The 22,721-nt window shown below is 39.1% G+C and overlaps 2 protein-coding genes across 2 annotated transcripts in view; both read right to left on the reverse strand.

Moving 5' to 3' along the window:
- Positions 1 to 4,112, reverse strand: part of CC2D1B (coiled-coil and C2 domain containing 1B) — a 30,829-nt gene extending 26,717 nt beyond the window's left edge. Inside the window, exons 1-3 of the mRNA XM_035332869.1 lie at positions 3,985 to 4,112; positions 3,625 to 3,729; positions 614 to 755 (exon numbers count right to left, since the gene is read on the reverse strand). Of these exons, the coding sequence (XP_035188760.1) occupies positions 614 to 755; positions 3,625 to 3,690 (208 nt within the window). The 5' untranslated portion in view covers positions 3,691 to 3,729; positions 3,985 to 4,112. The remainder of the gene's footprint in view (positions 1 to 613; positions 756 to 3,624; positions 3,730 to 3,984) is intronic.
- A 700-nt stretch (positions 4,113 to 4,812) lies between these two features.
- On the reverse strand, positions 4,813 to 22,721 carry ORC1 (origin recognition complex subunit 1). The gene is made up of 17 exons (XM_035332888.1): positions 22,606 to 22,721; positions 21,669 to 21,773; positions 21,143 to 21,270; positions 19,539 to 19,708; positions 18,744 to 19,119; positions 17,808 to 18,105; positions 16,424 to 16,528; positions 15,866 to 16,067; positions 14,190 to 14,296; positions 13,529 to 13,630; positions 12,872 to 13,043; positions 11,103 to 11,210; positions 10,165 to 10,314; positions 8,752 to 8,871; positions 7,393 to 7,559; positions 6,420 to 6,507; positions 4,813 to 5,413 (listed from the first exon to the last, which is right to left on the reverse strand). Exons 2-17 carry the CDS (start codon positions 21,755 to 21,757, stop codon positions 5,219 to 5,221), a joined length of 2,577 nt encoding a protein of 858 aa, XP_035188779.1. The 5' UTR covers positions 21,758 to 21,773; positions 22,606 to 22,721; the 3' UTR covers positions 4,813 to 5,218.

Below are 22,721 nucleotides of genomic sequence, written 5' to 3' on the forward strand. Positions count from 1 at the left end.
CCTGCAGCAATCTCAACTTACGTAGCTCACAGCAATCCTGTAAAACACTGCATAGCTGCAAGCAAATGCTATCAGACAAAATTAATTGATTCTTAAAATATTAAGAATGATAATGATCTATTCCAAGAGACACTCTACCCTCACACATAACGCAAGCTATGGAGTTGTCCAAGTAACTCCATCACTTCCAGAATGTCTCTCTTAAAAGCAAGTTCTGTTTTGGTTCCAGAATCCAAGTAACTGAAGAATGTAAGATAACTCTAAACAAAATCAGAACAAGCAAACAACCCACCTTCCACAAGAAACATCATTGCCATTTTGAATTGATTTAGCCCCTTTTACCACTTATGACTTCACATGCTAAATTGCGAAGCATGTCTTTATTTAGTCACTATTAAATTGGCTAGCAGGTCTATCTTTTTCCTATGTTCACAAGAACATAGACAAAAAATTCTCATCCTCTTTGCAGTAACGACTTCAACTTTTAAAGTAAAGGAAAGTGCTTCTATCAGTGACAAAAAAACCTTTTTAGATAAATCAGTGATTTGTAAATAAGTATCTTTAATATATTATTCAGGTCATTAATAAGTGAAATCGTGAAACTTTAACTTACTTTTCCCTTTTGGTTTTGCTTTTCCTTCTTTCACCCTTGCTCCTGTGATAGCAGCAAGCTCTGCTTCTAGGTCCCCATCATCCTCACCATCCTCTGCACCCAGCAGCATCTCTTCAGGATTGAAATCAACAAACAGCCCCAGCTGGAAACAAGGGAAAGAAAAAAATACAGCAGTGAGAACAGAGATGACGCTCAAAAACATCACACTGCATAGATTAAACATTTCCATGGATTCTGGAGGCTGCTCTTTTTTTTTTTAGAGCCCACTATCACACCACTTCTATTATCAGAGCAATGCGTACAAGTCATATGTAACTCAGCTGAGGTATGTAAATCTTCATAAGCAACAAATACTCCCTCTCAACTGATACATAACCAATGATTTCTAAAAATAAAGCCTATCTAGTGGTTTGACACAACAAGGTAAAATAAAACGAGGTCTGTTATACTGAGCCTCATTAAGCAGATATCATCAAGGAAGCTAAGGGCAGTTCCGGCAACAGCTAAGCTAAAAAATATTTAATCATGGTTCACATAATACAGGTCTGACGTGTACACCGCAGAGACTTCTCCCTTATCTCCTGGAAGAAGCTATATTTACATATACAGAACTGTTCTCTATTTCTCATTACCTCTGTGTGTAAATCATAAACACAAGGAAAACGCATGCCGACAGAAACCTGGCCAACCCAGCAATGCCTACACTATGCTGGAAGAGATCACTACAGCTAAGTGACAGCACCTCAGGGAAGATTATTATTAATAGTATTCAGAATTTGACAGAGTAGTGGTGGTTCTCTCTCCATTTTGGCAAAATATGCCAAAGGATATATATATCCGAGAAACCTCTGAGGTCGCAATCTGAAAGATACTCTTCTAAGATTTTGACATGAATTTGGTATCACTGATGAAGAAACCAACCAAACCAGGAATAAGTGTTCTTTATGCTAAATACACTAAGCATTATATATATATAAACATGAATTAACTGAATTCCATTCATCCTGTGAGGTAAGTGGAGCAGATTTCCTCAGATTTTTTCAAAGCACAAGCCTCTTTTGGCTTACTGGTCTTCATGGTCAAGCAGGCAGCAGTTCATCTCATTTCAAGCAGAGGAATAAAAAAAAAAACAGTTATTATTGCAAGGGTTAACAGCCTCCTCCTGCCTTAGAGGATCTGAAGTGCTGCCAGAAGTTGAAGCTGGCTGTCAGTTTATCAACTAGTGTGAATCAGTAATGACAACTGTTAGAACTGCAGTGCTGGTGGCTGGTGGCTACTGCCCTGAAATATTTTGTTGCTCTCTTTGAAGCCTTGTATAATCCCAAAAGAGAAGCTAAAACACAGCTGAGAAATACTGACTCCAAAAATCTGGAAGAATGTTCAAAACCAACAGCTACTAGTTGCCTAGCTGTGATCCTGCCCTTGACATTCTGTAAAGGCACTGAGCAGATCAGTTGGCCACCCCCTGCCTTCTTCTTCCATCCTCTGTAAAAGAAAACTAGCATTTGTAGCTTTGTGCAGAATGGAAGAAGGGCTAGACAAGATTTAATTAGGAAACGTTTATTAATGGCGATCTGAAGATTCACGTTCTATAGAACACACACATACACCTTTTATCAATCTGCAAAATGAACCAGGAGCTGTTGTGACCTGTCTGTTACTACACTGTAAGCGTAGCGAGTGTAGTCAGGAAGAACAGAATCCGGCAGCTCTGACTTTCTCAATCTGTTCAGCAAGGCACATTTCCAATTAAGTTAGCATATGAACTGCAAAGTTTTAGTTTTACTTCTTTTTTCTGTTATATCAAGCATTTTTTTAGTATTAACATGCAGCTCAAAAAAAAATTAAATTCATTTGTAAGTGAACAAGCCATTAGCATATTCAAGAAAACGACCCTCCAAGCTATAAATAAGAAGGGACAAATAACTAACCATACAGCATTAGAAATTAGCAAGATATTAATTAGATCCTTTACTTTTTTTTTTTTTTTCCTTTTTTAGGGAAGGTGAAAGATGGTTTACCTTTTATATTTTCTTGTATATTACTATTCTGAGAACTACAAGTTTTTGTATCAAAACAACGGTGACATTATGGACCTCTAACAGAACCATTCTGCCTCTTGTATAGGAAACCTGGTCCCTGGGAAGACACCAACAAGGAATATCTTACCTATTTTTTCCAGGCTACTATCCCATTCCAATCTCTTATCTCCCTATTTTTCTATCAGCTATTTCTTCTCTACAGACTTGCCCCTTTTCCACCTTCAAAGGTTTCTGAACTTCCACTACAGTTCAAAATTATTCTATACATTTAACTGAGCTCTCTTTTTCTTCCATTCCTGTATCCAAAATTTTGCCTTGGTCAGATTTCCATTTTTGACGCTTCTTCCTGACTTCCTTCACCTCCTAACTGTTAACTAAATCATGCCTCCCTTCTCCAGACTTCCAAAACCACATCCAAAGATACAGAGTATGAAAAATCAACATATTGACACATTTAAGCTCCCTGAGATTACGTTACAGCTAGATGACAGGGACATGGATAAGCTTATCTGTTACATCAAAGACTGCACAGAGAGAAATAAGAAATTACTTGATTTATTGTTACCCCATACATGCCCCTGAATTTGTTACTAGAGATTCTAGTATTATTTCTGTGTTCTTAGATATGTAAGAAATACCTCAATATGGTTACTGAATTTGTTATTAAATCTCAGTGTAGGTGAAGTAGGAAACTACTGTAAGCATGAGTCATGCGGTCTCATGCGAAGATTACAGTGTCACAGCATTGTGGCTTCCTTCCAAGGCCTCTGCTGCTGGATGTCAGATCGCTACTTTAAGAACGCGCTAAAGCAGAAAGCCGAAAAACAATCAATACACAATTCAGAAGTTTTCATAGCCCTACAGTATCAGGAGATCTTATCAGGACAGGAGCGGTAGGAGCTCCCCGAAGAGCAGGCGGCCCCCTCCCTGCCGTACCACCACACCTCCCTGCCCCTTCGCCATCCTTACCTGCTTTGCAACTGCAGCTCCCTGCCCCTTTGCCTGGGGGCTTTTTTTGTGCCTCCTGCCAAGCATGCTGGCTCCCGAATCTCAGAGGGCCGCGTTTCTAAGGGACTGAGAGCACAAGGAGCCCAGCGTCAGTATCTCAGTACCCGGGTGGCGGCACGGGCCGGGCACGGCCGCCAGCACCGGGGGCACCCCGCAACGCGCCCCCGGCCGCGGGCACAGCGGCGCCACCTTCCCCACCGCTCCCGCCCGGCCCTCCCCGGCCGCTCAGGCGACAGGAGCCGGCGGGAGGCTGAGCGCCGTGAAATGGCCGCCGCCGAGGGCCCGGCCCGTGCCGGCACGGCCCCGCCGGGCCCCGCTCACCTCCGCCCGCCGCTGCAGCGCGGCCCTGCCCGCACCACCCGGCCGCGGCTCCGCCGCAGCACAGCGCCTGCGCCGGGGCTCCGGGGGCGGAGCTGCCGGGCCTGTCCCCAGGGTAATAAGAAGGGGACAAAACCCCAAACCCCAGCCCCGGGATTGTTGGAAACCCCTGGCGATGCGAGTTCTCGTACAAGCTGCCCTAGCCAGCCCCAGCACGTGGCAAAAGGGGGAGGGACCAGGCTGGGCTAATGAACCTGTTAATAAGGAGCTGTAACATTTAGGAAATGCACTGCAATGAAGAAGCCCCTTGGCTTTGCTTCTCCTGCCAGGCACAGCCATGTTTAATGGTTTCTGAAGCTGCTGTAGCTAAGTTTGCAGTCCCCTAAATAAACTGATGCCCTATCACATGTGCCCAGCTACTTGACGCATTATATCCAGCTTCCTTACATCTAACTTTACAACAGGGAGTTCTCCAAGAAGCTTTCTACCAGCTGTAGCCTGATTCTACTTTTCCTTCACTGAGATCAAACAACAACATTTGGAGCCCATTCCACAGTAGTTTTCATCTACCTGTCTCCAACAGACACCCACTTTGGTAAACAGCTCCATTATGCAGGTAGCTTTTAAACAGACATGGAGTACCTGAGGTTACTTCCTTAAAGCAATCCTCAATACCAAGGCAAGATTGCAATCCAAATAAAGAAAAAACAAACAATTGCTTGAAGGACCACTTTCTTATTTTTACTCTCCTAGTACCAAGCAGTTTCCATTTGCAACCAAGACTGGATATTTAAATTGGCTATCTAAAGGAAAGTTCATTTTCACTACAAGTGTAATAAAATTTTAGGCACATTTTAATCATGTCTTTTATACTCTACAGAATTCAATGAGGGAAATAGATACATTGTAATGCCACAAATGACACTGCTGGTCTCAACAACAGCAACAAAAAAGCTCCTTAGTGGTGATGCAAGTAATTAATTTCAATTTATAAACCTCAGTTGAAAGGGGACCACTTACCAGCACATAAAAATTTCCTTAAAACAGATAGTTCAATTTCAAATATTTAAAATGCTTCAAAGCACGTTCTTTATTGTACAAAAGGTGCTTGGATACATCAAGCAAAAATATTTAGAAAAATACATTCCACTATTTCCATGTTATCAACACTTAAAAAAATTAAAATAGACAATATTTAAAACATTTATACAAATATAAAAATAAAATCTCTATTGCCTTATTCATCCTTGAGCGCATACATGATATCATCCTGGCTGATATTTAGTCGCACACGCATATGGAGATACTTATTACTGGACTCCACCAGCAAGAGCCTGCAGGCACCAAGTCTTGAACAAATCGCCATGATTTCCGACACCGTGGGGCTCTGCATGCCTTCCATTCTACACAGTGATATGTGTTGATGATAGACCTATAAAAAAAAAAAAAGATGTAATTCCTGTTTAACTCCTGCTGCAATAGAGTAGGCCAAGGTGAAAAAGGGAACTTTCCCTCCACATCTATGAAAAACTAGTTTCAGTCCGTAGTCTTATGAACTGCAAACACCCCAGAAAGGCATGACACACCTTTAAAGGCAAAAGAATGCACCTGTCAATGATCATGCAGGCTAGAAAACCTCTAACAAGAATTGGCTTTTCTATTTAGAAAAAGCAGAACAAAACCCCTTCGGTGTTAGAGAAAAACTAAGGAAAAAAAGATAAAAGATCAGTCTAACAAAATATTCTTTACGTTTCAAGAATTGATTGCCTGCTGCATCAATGCGACACATGTTCAGGAGGAAGTGACAGAAAACCTAATAGAAATTCTTCGTTACAACCTGTAGAACCAGATACTGCTAACATTTTATGTAAATATACAGTTCTACATTAGTATTATTATTTAGGTATTAACACTTAGCTTCCGTACTGTGAATCATGAAATGGATTCTGTACGTGGCTCTGCTGGTGTATTTTACAGGCCTACTAAAAAAAATTGTAGCTACTAGAAATATATCTACCTCCATTGTGAAAGCGGGAGATGCAGAAATCGGAATTAACTTTGAGGTTTCCTCCCTAAACTATGTTACCTGGTATTTCCAGGTTACCATTTATTTCTTCCTTTATGAAACATGTTAGGTAAAGGCACACTATTTTCAGATGCAGACTAAAACATTACATGAGCCAGACCACTGGTAATAACACAAGAGCAGGTGTTTCCAATGACAAGTATTTAGTCCCACTGAAAACAAGGGGTAACATCAATTATGCTTTACAAGGGGCCTGGACAACCACGTCCCAGTTTACCTTACTACATTTGTCTTCCATCAAGTTCTAGGAACAAAAATCCCAGATATTTTAACATTTATGCATTTGCCTGACAGTTTTGACAATGCTCCCCTCCCTTAAAAGGGAAACAAAATACATGAAACACTAACATACCTGTTGAACTGTTGCCTCCTCAACTCCTGCCCTGCGAAACTCTGCTAAAATTGCTTTCAAAAATATTTGTTCGTGCAGTGAGGCATTCCTGAATATCCAAACAAAAAGGACAAAAGTTAGTCTGCCAAGTTAAGAACTTATGAATCGTTAGGAAGATGTCTGGAAGGGAAATTGCCTGGTAACAATATTTAAACACAGGGTATTTTTCTATCTGAGAAGGGAAAAATGCAAGACATCCCATTTATGTCCACTAGCCAATATTACAGCTTGCAGCTCTGGCACCACAGAACACTGTGTTTCGCTCCACCTTTCACTATCTGAAGGAGACATTTCATTCCATACAGAATGTAAAGCTTAATGACTCAATGAAAATGCCATGCTAAGTTTGATCATTGCACAGATCCTTGTTTCTTACAAGCATTTGTATTAGGAATAACATGAGACAAGTACTAATGTGGCAAACCCTCATGAATTACAGAACTGCGTAATGCCAGTGTTGTGTATGTGCTGTGCTGGCAGAACGAGTCTGTAGCTCCTTTAATAATTACAGCCCCCCTGCTGAGAATGGCAGAATCCACACCAGACATCATACCTGTTCCACAGTGTGTTATGGTCAATTTACATTTATTAGTGACCTATTCATGTTTGTCAGACCCAATGTACAGTAAGAAGGGACATTTGGGAAATTTCAAAATCCCTGATTCAGACACTGATAGGCAAGCATTCTGTACAACTTTCAACAATTCAACAATTTTCAAGCAATTTCTGTGTTTTGGTTTCCCATCTTTCATTCCTATTTTGTATCTCTTTTCTAGCTGTGCTGCGAGCTGTGTTTTTTAAATCATGTTTTAACAAAGCAGGATGCATCACATACACCACCCAAAGGGGATAAAAGGGCAGACTGAAGGTTCTGGTGAAATGAGCAGTGAAAATGACACAAAAGCAAAGAAACGCCTCTGAAAAATGTTTTTACCTGATTGCATTTATATATGGTGATGAAAACATTTCATCTATGGCTTCTGTTACGTGGGCCATCCTGACTATTTCAAGGGTACTCTTTTGGCTAGCAAACTCGCAGATCTCAGTGGCCCTTCTGCATATATCAAGGCAACGCCTTGCATCGCCAGACAGTGCTGCTACCTGAAAGTAAACGTGACAGGTTTGTAGCATTATTTCCTACAAGTTGAGAAAAGTATTTAGCAAGAATCAACAGACCAAAACAAACAAACAAAACTGGAGAGTATTGCTCATGTGGACTATGTTAAATAAACCCAGATTTGAAAAAACAGTCTTATTGATCAAAACCAAACAAAAGCAACCTCCCTACCCCACCCCAATATAGTAATCACAAATTTGAGACTCAGCTTGGTGTTATAACCATGGAAGTCAAAGGTTCAAATAATAATAATAATAATCAGAAAATTCAATATGAACGGTTTAACTGAGCACCAAAAGTTTTCAGAAACGTTATAAAATGGAGACCCTACCACAATCCATGTTCATGTAGAAAGAAGGTGAGAAACAACTCAGTTTTTCCATATGTAAGGAAATATTTTTAGGAGTACATGACTTCTTAAAATAGGTATCAAAAGAAACACCTGGGATAGTGAATTTACACTTAGAAATGCCCGAAGAATGTTGAGTATCCAAAATTTCTGAAACAACATACTTATAAAATCCCACTTATGGCTTACAATTTTTGATAAAGTTATGAATGTTCACTAGATATAAGGCTGGACTGTTTTTCCCAGTAGAAACTCATAACTTATGGAAGCCCTAAAACCCTCCTGGAACCAAGAATGAAAAACCCTATAGAAAAATCTGATTACAAGTTATTGTTTGTGTAGATTTTCTGAAGAAAAATTGTACTAGAAGAACACTGCAGGTTACACTGCAAATTCATCACTATTATTCATTAAAAAAAATAATAAATAAATACTCTTTACTTTGACCTATTTATGAGAATTCTGTTTATAATCCTGAAGCAATGTTTTGCAGAAAAAGTTTGAGTATACTGTTTTGTAGACATATCACGTTAGTGCATTTTAACAAATGCTAACATAAGACATTGAATAACGCATACATCTCCCATTTGAGAAGCTACTGAGCCCTAAAGCATTATTTTTGTACAGAGTATGTAGACAGAAAATAGAACATATTACATTGAGGCCTTAAACATCTTGAGAAAGAAAAAAATAATATAGGCATTTTTTAACATGCCTGTATGCTATTTTTTTTTTTAGCCCAACTACTGTTACAAAGTTCTCCCTCAGTGACTCCCCCATACTCTTTACCTAGCACAACACACAGAACACATTTGCATTGTCTTTACCTTTCTGGAAACTAGCTGAATCGCATCCTCTTCAAATGCCTTCACGCTGTTCAGTCTAGATGAAATAATTTGCTGTAACTGTTTATAGGTGTACGGCTGGAAGGACATTCTGGTGAGGCCCTACAGAAAACAATACAATAAAGTGTGCACAACCTGTATAGTTAGTAGCTTTAATTTCTCTGCTGGGACCACTCTCTTTCACATCCTTCTCCTCCAAGCTTTGATAAGCTTTAATCATTTCTTCTGCTTCCTATTTGTGAAATAAAAGTGCACATCCATAAATAAAACAGACTGAGTGAAGATCTGTGGTTGGCCCACCTCCCCAGTAGGTCTGAGGAACAAGTGCTGCTTGCTATTAGAATTCAAATTTCTCTTACAAAACAAATCAAAGCCACCCAGTCACAAGAATCTTTTGATTACACTGTTTACACTTGTTTTTTTAAATATAGTAACAGTAGAAACTATGAAAAAAATATCCATCTCTCCTTTAGCTTATCTGTACACATGTATACGGGCAACTATTGACTTCACATTATCCCTGATAGTCAGCAACCAGCCAAGAATTAAAAGTCATCTGGCTCAAGCTAATAATAATAATAAAAAAGATTTCAGATGAGAAGACCAATCGATGACTGTTACAAATGGTACACTGCCTTTCAGTAAGAGCAGGTAAACTTGTACATTCTAAAATTTTGCATTCCTTATGCAGAATTCCTCTCTTAGGTCTATCTAGACTCTCAGATCTTCAGCTGGTCTGCAGGTTTAGTGGGTGAGAGACCAATTAACATTTACTATGCAGCTGTTTTTGTGTCACAGAAGGGTGGAAGCACAGAGCACTCTTTTTGCAAATCACTTTTTATAGCAGTGTTGAAACGACCTAGGAAAATATATAAAATGTGTAGTGGTAAAGCATCCAATTTTCTGTCCACAGGTATCCAATAAAGAAAATCTACCAACTGATGATGGCAAATGGATGAGTAATTAGGTGCCTGGAATGGAAAGGGAAAGAGGAAGGGAAAACAGAAGGAAATTTCTCTGAACTCCAGTGTAATCAGCTTCACCATGAGGCATGGCATTTCATTATCTAAATACTAATATGTTTAAAAAGACATCTGCATTCTTTTTCTCAATTCATTCTTACAAGAACAGAGTGTTCTTACACAGCGTAAGATCTGATTATTGAGCTGGCTCCTGTACTTACTTTGCTAAGATTAGTAGGTTCATCATCTGCCCACTATAGAGAAGAGGGCATTAAACAAGCATTAACTTCTGTATATATATATATATGTATACATTATATATATACACACACACACACATACCCTACCTTTCTCCCATATTACTTTTGACTACATACAGTATTTAATCACTTCTCATTTTCTAGCATAGCAACAAAACTGTTAGAGGACATACCAGCCTGCTAGCTACTCTGTTCATCATTATTCTCTCTGGCAAGTCCATGGTGTTAGCAATGGCCAAGATGATTAACTTGGAGTGCTTTTGAGTTGGCCAGTCAAATAAATTGTACATCACATTCTGTTTTCGGGTCCACAGAAGATCAAGCTGAGGAGAGAAAAAGAGAGAGAAAAAATTTGACTGAAAAAGGATGGCCTTGTATTTACAATACTTGATGGGGGTGTGAGAGCTAGTTCTGCCACAGAACACTTCTTAGGTGATACTGAACAAGCTGTCTCTGTTGTGTCTCCTTTATTCATCTATTAATAGGACTGCATTTTCTGAATTAGGGCTCTGATCTCTTGGGAAAGCACAGTCCCAATAGATGTTTGAGCAGTATTCATCGCAGTATTTTTAGATAGAATCGCTAGAATTTTTAAACACGACTGTAATATTAATATTGCATCTAACAAGATTAAAACACCTTTCATGCAAGGACCTGATTCAACTTAGAGAAAAAAAAAAAAGCATATTTGGTTGTTACTGAACAAAGGACATTAAAAGTTTCAAAATCAGGTATTTCATTGTGAATGTTCTCACTAGAGAAGGCAGCAGCTTCCTGACAAAACAGATTCTAAAGAGCTGAATTCTGTGGTACTTAGGACTTGACAGAACCATTCATTCCATGACTTAGACCAAAACAAAACAAACAAACAAAACAACACAAAAACCAAGGAGAGAACAACTTTGGCAATAGGATGAAGATGCTTGCCTATTTACATTCAGTTTCCAAATAAGACTAAGAGGAACTGTTAGAGTGTCTTCTCTCCCAAGTCTACTCGTTTTAGGCCATATATGATATACCCTAAATACATACACTTTTTCTTTTTCCATCCTCCAAAACTTTTTTTTCTTATGATACCTTAGGAAAGAGAAGGAATGATTCCTTGTCTCACCTCATCCACTATGAGCACTGTGGTCTTCCTCTTTGGTCCTGGTGTACAGAACAGTTTTGCCAACAGCGTTGCAGCATGGGTTGCTGTCACCTTCTGACCTGTCAGTAGCTGGACAAGGATTAAACAGTGTTGCAGGTTAAACTTCTAATTTCCAGGGTTTTGGTGTGGTTAACTCTTACTTGATTACAACTTTTCTCTAACACTCAAGAACAACCATACGCTTAGTCACCCCATGGAATTATTATTTTTAAGTGTGGCTCGTGGAAAGACTCTTAGCTCTACCAAAAACTGTTCATAAAAGAACAACATCAGAAGAAAACAACGAAAAAAGAAAGGTTGTTAGAATTTCCTACAATTTGTGTTAAATATAAAAATTCACCTAACATACCTCAAGGTTCTCTCTGAACAGAAGACACCTGCCAAAAATCGAAGTCAGTTGACAAGAACAGCCTGACTTCAGCAAACTTGGATGCACATTAAAATATTAATGTATCATCAGCAGGACCTAAACTAAATAATTTAGTCAACTTTAAGCTAGAAAAATACCTTCAACAAAAACTGCTTCTGCAATAAGCACTGTGTCAACACAGATAAACTGACTGTATGTTACCTCTTCCCTTGCAGCTCCAAAGGCACAAAGAAATTACAACATGACAAGTCAGAATTATACTGTATATGCTGAATCAGTTGTTCAACGTATCTCAGAATCAAGCTATAAAATAAAATGGAGATTGTACGCAAAGAGTTTATTTGCTCTCCAGAACAGCAGCTTTCTTTTTAAAGTACTGACTGGAGATTTCATGATTATTAAACACCCTGAAGCACAACAGTAATATATACTTGTTCCATGTTTCCAATTCAATCAAGACCAGTCTGATTCAACCATACCAAGCAGTTCCCAGAGGATTCTGATTCTACAGCTCTCGAACTGGTCATCCAATATCTCAAGAGTTCAGTTTGTTTTGGTGGAATTGGCACACTTACTGTACCCAGGCATTTAACTGTCTCACTTCCATCTGTCCAGGCCTTTGTGTTGCTGTTCCCTTTGTTATAAGCTTTCTTAGGAAAGTGACATAACTGCAGTAATGGGGCAGAAGTTTCTAAGGAAAGGGACTGGATGCTTCAAGATACACATCATTTCATTTCCAGATCACTGGCCTAAAGGTAGTCTAGACTGTCAAAGGTCTTGGTGCAGTTACTCTCTAATTGGCATCTTAATCCATTCCTCAGAAGGGTAACTCACACCTGTATAAGCACTAGCCGTAGTCCCAGGTGAGATAATGCAGACTAGTTTGTCATAAAATACAGTATGGTTGACAGAGATGTTTTTTCTTTCACGGGATTGCTATGACAGACTGATTTACAGTTAAGACTGTCTAAGCAATTACTTTGTTACTCTGACTTCCAGAGTTGTCAACTCAGTAACTTTCTAAACATGTGTACAGAAAAAGCTATAGCAGGGTAAATATAAAAAGAATCTAGTTTAGATTTATTATTATTTAAACCTGAGTGAATGATATAAATCAGGCTATTTCCCAGTCAATGCCCTTAGGCATCTGGAAGCAAGACAGGTCAGAGAACTGGGCACAGCCTTAAACAAATCATTTTTAACCTGCTCTCAGATAAAAGCATATCGTCTCTCAGAGAGACTACTTTAGAAGTATTGATTGTTAATTGTCTAGAATCCTGAAACACATCGAAGATCTGATGGTAAAGTATAGGATTTCCCTTGTTTCAAAGCAGGAAGCCATTGAAGAGGCTTTGCTTACCTCTAGTATCTGCACATAAGCTTGGTGAGGGTCCGTCAGCTTCATGCCATTGATCTCTATGAACTCGAATGCTGGGACATCATCATTTTCTGCAGCTTGCTGAAGACAGCGAATCACTTCGTGAACAGTTGCAGTTTTACCTGTTCCAGGCACTCCAGAAATATACATGCACCTAAAGAAGTACAACACCTTTTTATCAGTCTGAGCAAAATTGTGACAAGAAGCTGGAATTTCTGGTCTCTGAGACCACCCTTGAATACTATTCCCCTCTCTGTCACTTCAGGCAATTCCCTGTATTTCAGTTAGTTTATTTGCAAACTGGGGTATGCCACACATTGGAAGACCTTGAGAATTTTTATAATTACTGAAGGAATTAACAATCTAAGATACTTTATAAATGCTAATTGATCTCTTAATAATACTTCCCCAGACATTTAAAATTGACTAGGTATTTATCTTAAATTTGAATCCGTAAAATAAAGGAGCCTACATTAATTATAAGCCCAACCTACTTAAGTAGAAAAAAAAAAAAAAAGTAGGAAAACTCAACTAAGAACTTTATTTCAGTCAACCAAGGATAACTTTTTAAATAAAAGCAGCGTTTATTGACTGCTTTTATGCCATAGATAGAAGTTACAGCCTCAGTAACAAACTCACCCTCCTGTACCATCAATAAGTTTGCTTTCCACAAAGTTATAGATATCCTGGAATTCTTCTTCACGACAGGGCAGAGATTCAGGGATAGCAGAAACATGCAGCCTTTTGACAAATAAATAAATAAATTTAAAATTGGAGGTCCAAGAATTGCATTTTCACAGCTATAACTGAAGTGCCTACTGGGGAAAAACAAATAGCCACCTTCCTCCCCACTTTACAGTTGTGTGTAGTTTTTCAAATCTGTTTTGCATGCTTCAAGTCTGAACACCAATGTCAAGTATCCAAAAAGAAGTAGCCTAGTCTCTCTATAGTCTTTAAGATTTTAGATTAAGAAGGCTGAATGATCATCTTCGTAAGCAACCAGCATTAAATACATGATAAAGATCTAGATGTTGTAACTCACAAAAAGAAAAAAAGTCAAGGTAGACTATGGATAAAAAGGGAAAATAGCTTATAGGAAGGGATGAAAAAGCTAAAACTCAGTTTGAAAGAGAGTCAATCCTGTATACATTTTTCCCCCCCACTGTGTGAGGACTTAAAGGCACATTTTTACCAAATTTATTCCATCTAGTAAAAGTTGACCATTTCCCTATTTCAGCACAGCCTACAGCTCTGCATACCTGAAACAAAACTATAATTTCTTCCCTTCAGCAAACATTACCTTAATCTAGCTTCTTCTAGCATACTGGCTGGTTTCTGTGCTGCATGGCTGCGTCTGGGAATTTCAGGAGTTGCATTCCGGGGTGTCTTAGGTGTTCCTGGTAAAGGCTGCAGAGAAAAAAATAAAACCTCAGGAAGATTTGCTAGATACGAGAATTTCTACTGGAGCCTAATCCATTCATACAAGTTTCCAAAACAATACTGATGCATAACAACTACCTGGGGATGTTGAAGTAGAAAATGAAGAGAGGAACAGTCCTTAAAAAGGGAATTACCACATAAGCACAGTCTTTTTCTTCCTTGAGGGAAAAAATAAACTGGGAGGGGAATAGTGGCACAGACAACTTTAAAATTCTTCAGTGAGTTAAAAGGTAAAGTTCTTTGTATTCTCCTGATGTCCCATGCTACAAAGTGGTCTGGATTTTAAGAAACAGCAAGCAAATGAAACTGATCTGAATTTCATTGTCCAAAGAAAAAAGCCACACAATATCTGAAATAGTCTGCCTTATTGTGCTTACAGGTTCTAGCATGCTAGGGTTTCTGCATTAGAGATTTCATAAACAGAGAAAAAATTAGCCATTGTCAGTAAGTGCCTGACTAAGGTGCTGAAGAGTGTTAACAAGTCAGGCCTAAGATCCATCAAACCTGGAATATCATCCCAGGAATTTCCATCCCCGGTGGCTGTGACACTACAAGACATTGCGGGCCATGCTATCTTTGGTGTGGCCATGAACCCTGTAGAGCATCCCTTCTGTGTTGGCAGCATCAGCACATTGGGAAGCCTTTAAGAATTGGGATAGCACAAAGTTGGGTTTATGGCTTACTGCTGTATATAGAGATTGTGCTGAATAAAGACTATACAGAAAACGCACTAAAGTGTCTCCGTGTGCAGTTTACAGCAAGAGTCAAAATGTTGGCTATAAATGGATGCTTAGAGAACAGTAAGAACAGGACAATAATGTATTTCAGACTTCAGCTATTTTGACTTCATAGGATTTCATGCAACGCATGTAGTTTCTTTAGTAACCACACCCCCATGGATCATTCTTGGGTACTTCCACGGTCTCTCACTGAACCCATATAAACTTCTTACAGTAACAATATCCCTTGCTCAAGAGCTGCACAGGTCTAACTACTCACTGAATAATTACTCTTGTTTTGATCACAATTCCTACTTGGTTTAAGAGCCTATAGAGAAAATATTCAGTTTCTGCTCAACTCTTCTGCCACTCATGACTTCAGAGGTTTAGTGTTATCTCCTCCCACATTGTCTCACTTTTAAGTTCACATTTCACATACTACTCTCAATTGTTACCCATGTAGAATCAAATCCATCCATTCAATCACCTTTCCTGCCTTTCTCTGATTTTTTTTTTTTTTTTTTTTTTTTTTTTGAGAATAAGGGCTAAGAATAGGGCATCAATCACTGGTCAGCTCCAGCCTAATCCAACATTTTCTCTTAGGCTGATGTTTTCTGATCAACATTGTAACAACATTCATGATACGCAAGTACTGCATTTTCATAACTGCTGAAGCTCATATGAATCAAGCTACTGCTTCAATTTAAAACTATGGGATTCAGATACTTCGGTACAACGTTATTGAGCATTCCAACAACTGGCTTAGAAATAATAAAAACAATTTTTTAAAAATGTCAACAGCTACAAGGAACCTTACAGTTTTCTTCAAGGTCTTGGCAGGAGTGTGAACTGAAGGCTTCCTTGAAGATTTTGGGGTGCTGAATATTCTGCTTGCTTTAGTTTTCTTTTCCGGCGTACAAAGCACATCACTATCTTCTTCCTCACTACCTGAAGAGTACAATCCGTCTGAGCTAGACAGAAAATCCTCTTCCTGGTTTGATTCTATCATATTTAATAAGCTATAAGAAACAGAAATGGCATGAGTTTTTAAAAGATTACATGCAATTCTACTCACTACAGAGTTTCATTTGATACATTTTCAGCTTTTCCTGTAGTTGCCATAATCAGCAAGTCAACATGCTCTCCGCTTGAGCTGTTAAGTTTTCCATAGCTACTTAATAGAGTGGTTTAAAGGAAGTCAGTTTTCTGATGAACACTGAGTCAGCTTAACGTTTCTGAATAGAAGACAGTTTTCACTCTGCAATTAAGCTTATTTCTGTAATCATTTGCATTTCAATATTATGCTATACAAACTCTCAGGGCTTCAGGCTATCAAAAGCAACCTGAACACGGTATCATGGAAGCAAAAATTTACCTGATTTGCTGTGCAATGCGAGCACTTGTCTTCTGTGCACATTTTCTACGAGAACGAGGGGTGACTACAGGGCTCAGACTACCCAGCTCCTGAAGTCCAGTTAAGCTGTAAAGGAAGAACACAAAGCTACTTGTATTTCCTCTTTGCATCACTCTTGTAAAGGTGGAGAGAAGGCCTTTCAAACTTCAGGGACAGTTGTGTTGGAGTGACAGCCAGAACAAACTCATTACAGTTGTTATAGACTGGACATGGCATGGACACTGGCAGCATAGTTTGCCCTCGTTGGCACTCGCTTCGACACATCTTTGCCCAGAAAAAAAAACAAACATTTACATTCATGGTCTACACTAGAAAGATTTCCTATTAAAGAGGAAGTGCTACTATGGCTGTTCTCCTTCGGAGTCAATTTTTCTAGTTGAATTTTGAGATTCCTTCACTCTCAGCTTAGGCACTTGATCTGTTGAAACATTTCACTGTTACTGGTTTTCCTTTTAGTAATTCACCTCATTGTGTGCTTTGAATATATGCTTTAATTATTTGTAGACATAAAAAAAAAAGAATCTGAGAACTGTCTACAAATGCCACTGAAATGCCTTTACATTAAAAAGGCAAAACAGCAATAGTTTTTGTGCTATAGTAATTGACAGAGAATGGAGGTGAATCCCTCACGTGTTGCATCCACTAATTTACTATTTGAAAGGAAGAACCTCACTGGTTTCTGGCTTCTTGCATCATTTTATGTAAGGATGTTTGATCCATTCTCCCCCTGCCCCAGCTTAATTCCATTTTTAAAGATTGAAGATATACTTACACAATAATTATGTTTTGAGTTCTTTTCTAAAAAGTAGTATGAAAGTATACACATAATTATCATGTGAATTGTTATGAGGCAATCACAGCTCTTCCTACAGTCTGGAACATTTCAATAGTTGTCACAAATAAGGCACATCTGAGCTTGTACCACATACATACAGAGACTGCAGGGAAACAGATTTTTATCCAGGCTGCTGAGTACAAACCTCAATGATCAGTTACGCTTCAATTCTCTTTCATATCCCTTTCATCATCCTACCATTCCCAATCCTCTCTCTGTTCTTCTAACTGGGAGCTGCTTGTGCCCAGTTTTAACATCAGCTCCTCTTACAACCTTCTCCAATCATCCATTCACTTCCAAGTAACACACTTGCTATAATGTCACCACAGCACATTTGTAGCTATTTAGGCTATCCCCCATTCTCTCACTGATCTTAGCAGACAACGTGTGGGACACAAAGGGACTTTGTCTGCTTTTCTCTCCAGACTTCTTTCCTAAGTGTGCTATTTCTACGTAGTTCTCTTAAAGACATTCCATACAAAAAATAATTATGAAAATGTTAACACTTACCATACAGTGTCATCTTTAATATTAAGATTCCTGACTTTTTCGTTAGATTTTTGGACATTGGTATAGGGGGATAATCGTATTGCATCACTAAACCTCTGCCGGTGCTCTGCAGCATCACCCACTGAATTTGAGTCATCATCAGCACAAGGTATTTTTGGCGGTGAGCCTAGAATTCCAGTGAATTTCACTTTACGTTTAGCAGCTGATGGTTCTAACATTACTATAGCATCACAGTCATCATCCAAAAGTTCCAAAACATCACAATCCAGGAGCTTGCTTTTAGAATATCTGGTGGGACCTAGGAATCAAGAGCAAAATAAACTTTTGTCAGGCTTGACTATGGATGGTTTCGTTAACTTTCAGAAGACACAGTATGACTGACTTGGTGGCTGTCGTTTAAATGAAAAATGATGGTATTAAGCTTCAGGGACAAAGAAAATCTCACTGGAAGGCATGCATTCCCTCTCTAAAGAGGGCAAAAAAGTACAACAGACTGATCCTTCCATTTCCTAACTCTCTCCATCACTTACAACTTTACTTTGTCTTCAGTTTGAATATATAATGTGTTACAAAAGGCCAAATGTGCTCAGACAGCCCAGTTACATTCTAATACACCATTAGCCAGAAGATTAAGGAAATAAAAAAAGGGAGACATTATGATGTCAAATTAGTCTGACTGGTAGCATTTCAGAAAACAAACACTTTAATTTAGACATCAATTACAAATAAAATATTTGCAACAGCAATTGAACATAAGCAGTATAGTTGCTTAAAAATAACAAAGAACTGCTGCCACCAAACACATGGGCTAACCCCAAAGCTTAAATAAAGTAGCTAAAAATACAGTATTGCCACTGTTTAGACTACCCAAAAATGAGGAGGCACAAAATATGCTACATTCAAAACCAAATGGACAGAAAATTGCCATATACATACTGTTTAACTGTAGCTTCTTCCTTGCTGTTGGAGTTTTGGTGCCATTAGCCACTCTTTGTGAATGTCTCTCCTTAGACAGGGAGGACTTGGAAGCAGAATGTTTCGATTCTATTTCTACCTCAACATTTTTTGTTTTTGAGACACTCCGAGCAACCTTCTTGGTCTCTTTTTTCATGGAGGAAACCATGTCCAAAGGAACAAAAGTGTTCCAAGAGTTTGGGATGCCATCTCCTTTCTTGTTAGCTTCTTTCAACTTAGAGAATGTGTCAGTGGACAAAGCCTTAAAGCATTTCCCATCCCAAGACTGTTTCACATAGAAAATTTTTTCATTGTTTAATGTAATGGGTAGTTCCTCCTTTGGATGTAGTGGTATGACCTGCAAAAGGAGAAAATACCAACACTCACATACCTTAACATTTCCTGTTAACTTAGCATTCAATTATTTTCTATTTATATATTTTATTATTGGAACTGCTATCTTTCATTACAGAAGGCAATGCCTTCCATCTAGGTATACTTAGCCTAGCATAACTTTCCTGTACTACAGGCCTCCCATCACATCATTTCCTTCCATGCAATCCTCTAAACGAGCTGGCTGCCAACAACTAAAGTCATTTTGAGATGGAGGAAGGCACATTAACAGTTTTGAACTATCCTATAAAACTGCATTAACATACAAATACACATCACACGTTTGGTTTGGGAAAGAGTAAAGTAGCTGCACCGTTCTGTAACACTTTGCAAATTGTTGCGGTTTCTTTCTTTCCTGTAGGTATAGATGGGCAGCATACGTACCAGAACGCTTTCAATAATCGTCTCCACAGCTATGTCAGTGTCGTAGCCAGAAACCTGATCAAAAAATATTTCCTGGGGAGAAACCTCTCTTTTAAGCAGTTTCCGTTTATTCTGAGGTATCTCTGTAATATGAGAGAACCACTGCACGACCGCGTGTTTCTGCTGAGCACCTACAACAGTGAAGAGAAGCCAGTGAACACTCCACATTTTGCTGCATCACAAATTGTTATTACCTCAATGACTTTTGCAGAAATATTGGACAAGACACTTTACATACACGTAATGAAAGACAGTGATCCAGTGATCTTCCCTAAGAACTTTTAGTTTAGACAGGACAAAAAAAAACAGGATGGAAAATATCACAGCTGTCTTTTTCCAGATGATCAAGTCAGAAGGAGAGAAATTGGCTCAAGTTTGCACAGAGTCAACACCAAAATTAGGAACTGACTTCAGGTCTTTGAAGTCCGAGTTGAGACTTTCAAGGCTTAAGGTAATACCTGCACAGAGTCTTGGAACACAGAACAACTGCAGACCAACTAATCCACCAGCTCACTGTCACAAATTAACAGGGTTCCTCATTTGCATGCATGTGTTCTAGCTGGACTCCACTAACTGAAGGCAGTGACGTAAAAGGAGAACTGAGAAATTTCAGAACATCGTTTGTAATTTCAGTGTTATTTTAGAAATAAACCAGGAACATTTTTTCGCTGCCTTAAAAGAAATCAGATAATCCTGCTGTGAAATATACAGAAGTCTGAATAAACAATATGAACAGATTCAATGTGGATAGATTTTTTTTAAAAAAAGTATTTTGAACATACTACAATTGAATATGCTCCTCTCTACATGTTAAAGAGTTCATCTTTGAATAAAACAAAGCTACATATCTTTAATTTGTCAAAGATGTGGAAATGAATAAAAAAATCAGTTATGCTACAATAAATGTGCATTAGTAAATACGTATCACTCCAACTTACTTATGTTTAAAAAAGTAAAGAATTTTAGAAAATACAAAATATTACCACAGCCCAAAACAAAAAACAAAAGCTGTTCAAAGAAACCAGACATAGCTAATGTATAGTTTCACATTCAGACAAACTTTGTGCTGCCTACCTGCCATGGTTCATTTGCTCATATCTCCCTCTATCTATAAATAAGTAGTTCTACAGGGGACAGAAGTAATGAGCCCCATTTATTCAGCCTTGTACCTCATGTCCCTGGGGTCTAATAAGATGCAAGTACCAGGGCTGTAGTACTGTTGCTCTGTTTGGATTTTCCAATCTCTAAATAAAACATGAGCTCACACCATCTTCCTCAAGGACCATTTCTCTTGAAGTAAACAACTAAGCAAAAGATTTTGCCTTTTAGTGCCTTTCAACTCTGTGTTTAACTATCCAATTTAGTTGAAATTAGCCATTAGCCACAAACATTTGGGGAGTATGTGCATATAGATGAAGCGATTACCAAAACCTATTTTCCTTCATAACTTCGGCCAGTGATGCTTTTAATGCTACCTACATTTCCATGATACAAGTGTCTTTAATTTAAGGTTTCTCAGACAGGAGGTAATTTTATTTATTTATTTATTTATTAATATTTCTTACCATCTTCGTAAAAATCCAGGAGTTGTGCCACAAAAGGCTGATCTGCATTCTCCCCTTCTATTAAAACAAACTCGCCAAGCTGTATACATTTTTCTGTTCTGCTTCTTTCTGATTTTATAATGATCCCCCTAGAAAGTGACACACACGACACACGTGCAGATTAGCAGGATTTCACATCCTTTATAATTCACATATCATTAAAGCTGATCACCTGCCAGCCTTATAGCTAGTTATGGCCCCCTTACAAAGGCTAAAATTTATTTTCCCTATTAAAAGTCACATTGATTTTAAATAGTTAACACTTATTCACAAGTTTAATTAAATACTTGTTTAAATATTATACAATTTAGAAATCAAGAGCTTTATGACATATTTTTTTTTCCATAAAGCGTTGTGACACAGTATGACAAAACCACTACTCCTCAGCAATATTCCTCCTGCCATGGTAACCTAACTGATGTCAAAAAGTTAAAGAAACCTGAACCGTTCAAATTCCCCTGAGAAACCAGAAATAAATGTTATTTACTTGTACTGTAAAGTCCTCAGTTTTCTGTCTGAGCTTGTGGGTTTTCCATACCAGGAGTAAATAATTTTGGTCTGCTGACGGGTGTTCATGATTCCCAAGGAAAAGCTAAAACAAATAAACAAACATTTTTTGCTTATTTTTTAAAAATAAAACAGAGAAAGACGCATAATTGCCAGATTGCTAGAACTGCAATAAGTTCTTTTAGTGAATATAAAGAAGCTGGCATAAATCGGTTCATCCACAGAAACCTACCATACCTGACACCTGCAGACACCACTACCACAAAGAAAGAGGAAAAAAGGAAGGCTTTTGGTAGGGGAGCGTCCTGTAACTCTGTTTTTTACACCCAGCATTTGATTAACACCTCTGACAAACAAATAATTGCCTTGATACCGGCTTGCTCACTTGTTTATGGAACAAGTCACCAGGACTGATGTCTTCTATTTTGCCTGCTATAAATTCTCCCAAACACTGGAGGCTAAGATGCAGGCTTACTGCCATCTCCCCGAGATCTATCTTCTTTTTTGAAGGCAGCTTCAGCTCCCAGCGTAGCACAGCCCTCGCTTTCAACCCCAGCCCGGCCGCGGCCCCTCGGCGCCCATCACCACAAGGTCCCCAGCCCGCCAAGGGCCATTTTAACGCTGGTTTTCAGCCGGCTCCCTGAGGGCAGGTGGGTGAAACAGCCACGAACGTTTCGCTTTTTCTTTTTCCCGAAATAAGAAATTTCCTTTTGGAAACGAGCCACTTGCCTCAGGAAAATGCAAACTGACGACGCTTAAGGGCGCTCCCTCAGCGAGCCCCGGTCCCTCAGAAAGAGTCCTACTACCTGAGAGAGCTTTTCTCCCTTAGAGAGGCCCCCCGGTTCCCTCACGGGTAGCTCCCACAGAGCACCCCCCCCCCGCCCGCCCGCTCCCCTCAGGCCCGGGGCCGCGCTCACCTCTCCCCTCAGGGATCCCCGCGCGCGCAGCGGCAGCGCGAGCTCCGTGCAGCGGCGCGATGGAACTTCCCGCCAAAGCGCGTACGGGGAGGAGGGGGCGGGAAGAGAAGGAGGAG

The sequence above is a fragment of the Oxyura jamaicensis genome, chromosome 8 (assembly GCF_011077185.1).
Source record: "Oxyura jamaicensis isolate SHBP4307 breed ruddy duck chromosome 8, BPBGC_Ojam_1.0, whole genome shotgun sequence".
NCBI lineage: Eukaryota > Metazoa > Chordata > Aves > Anseriformes > Anatidae > Oxyura > Oxyura jamaicensis.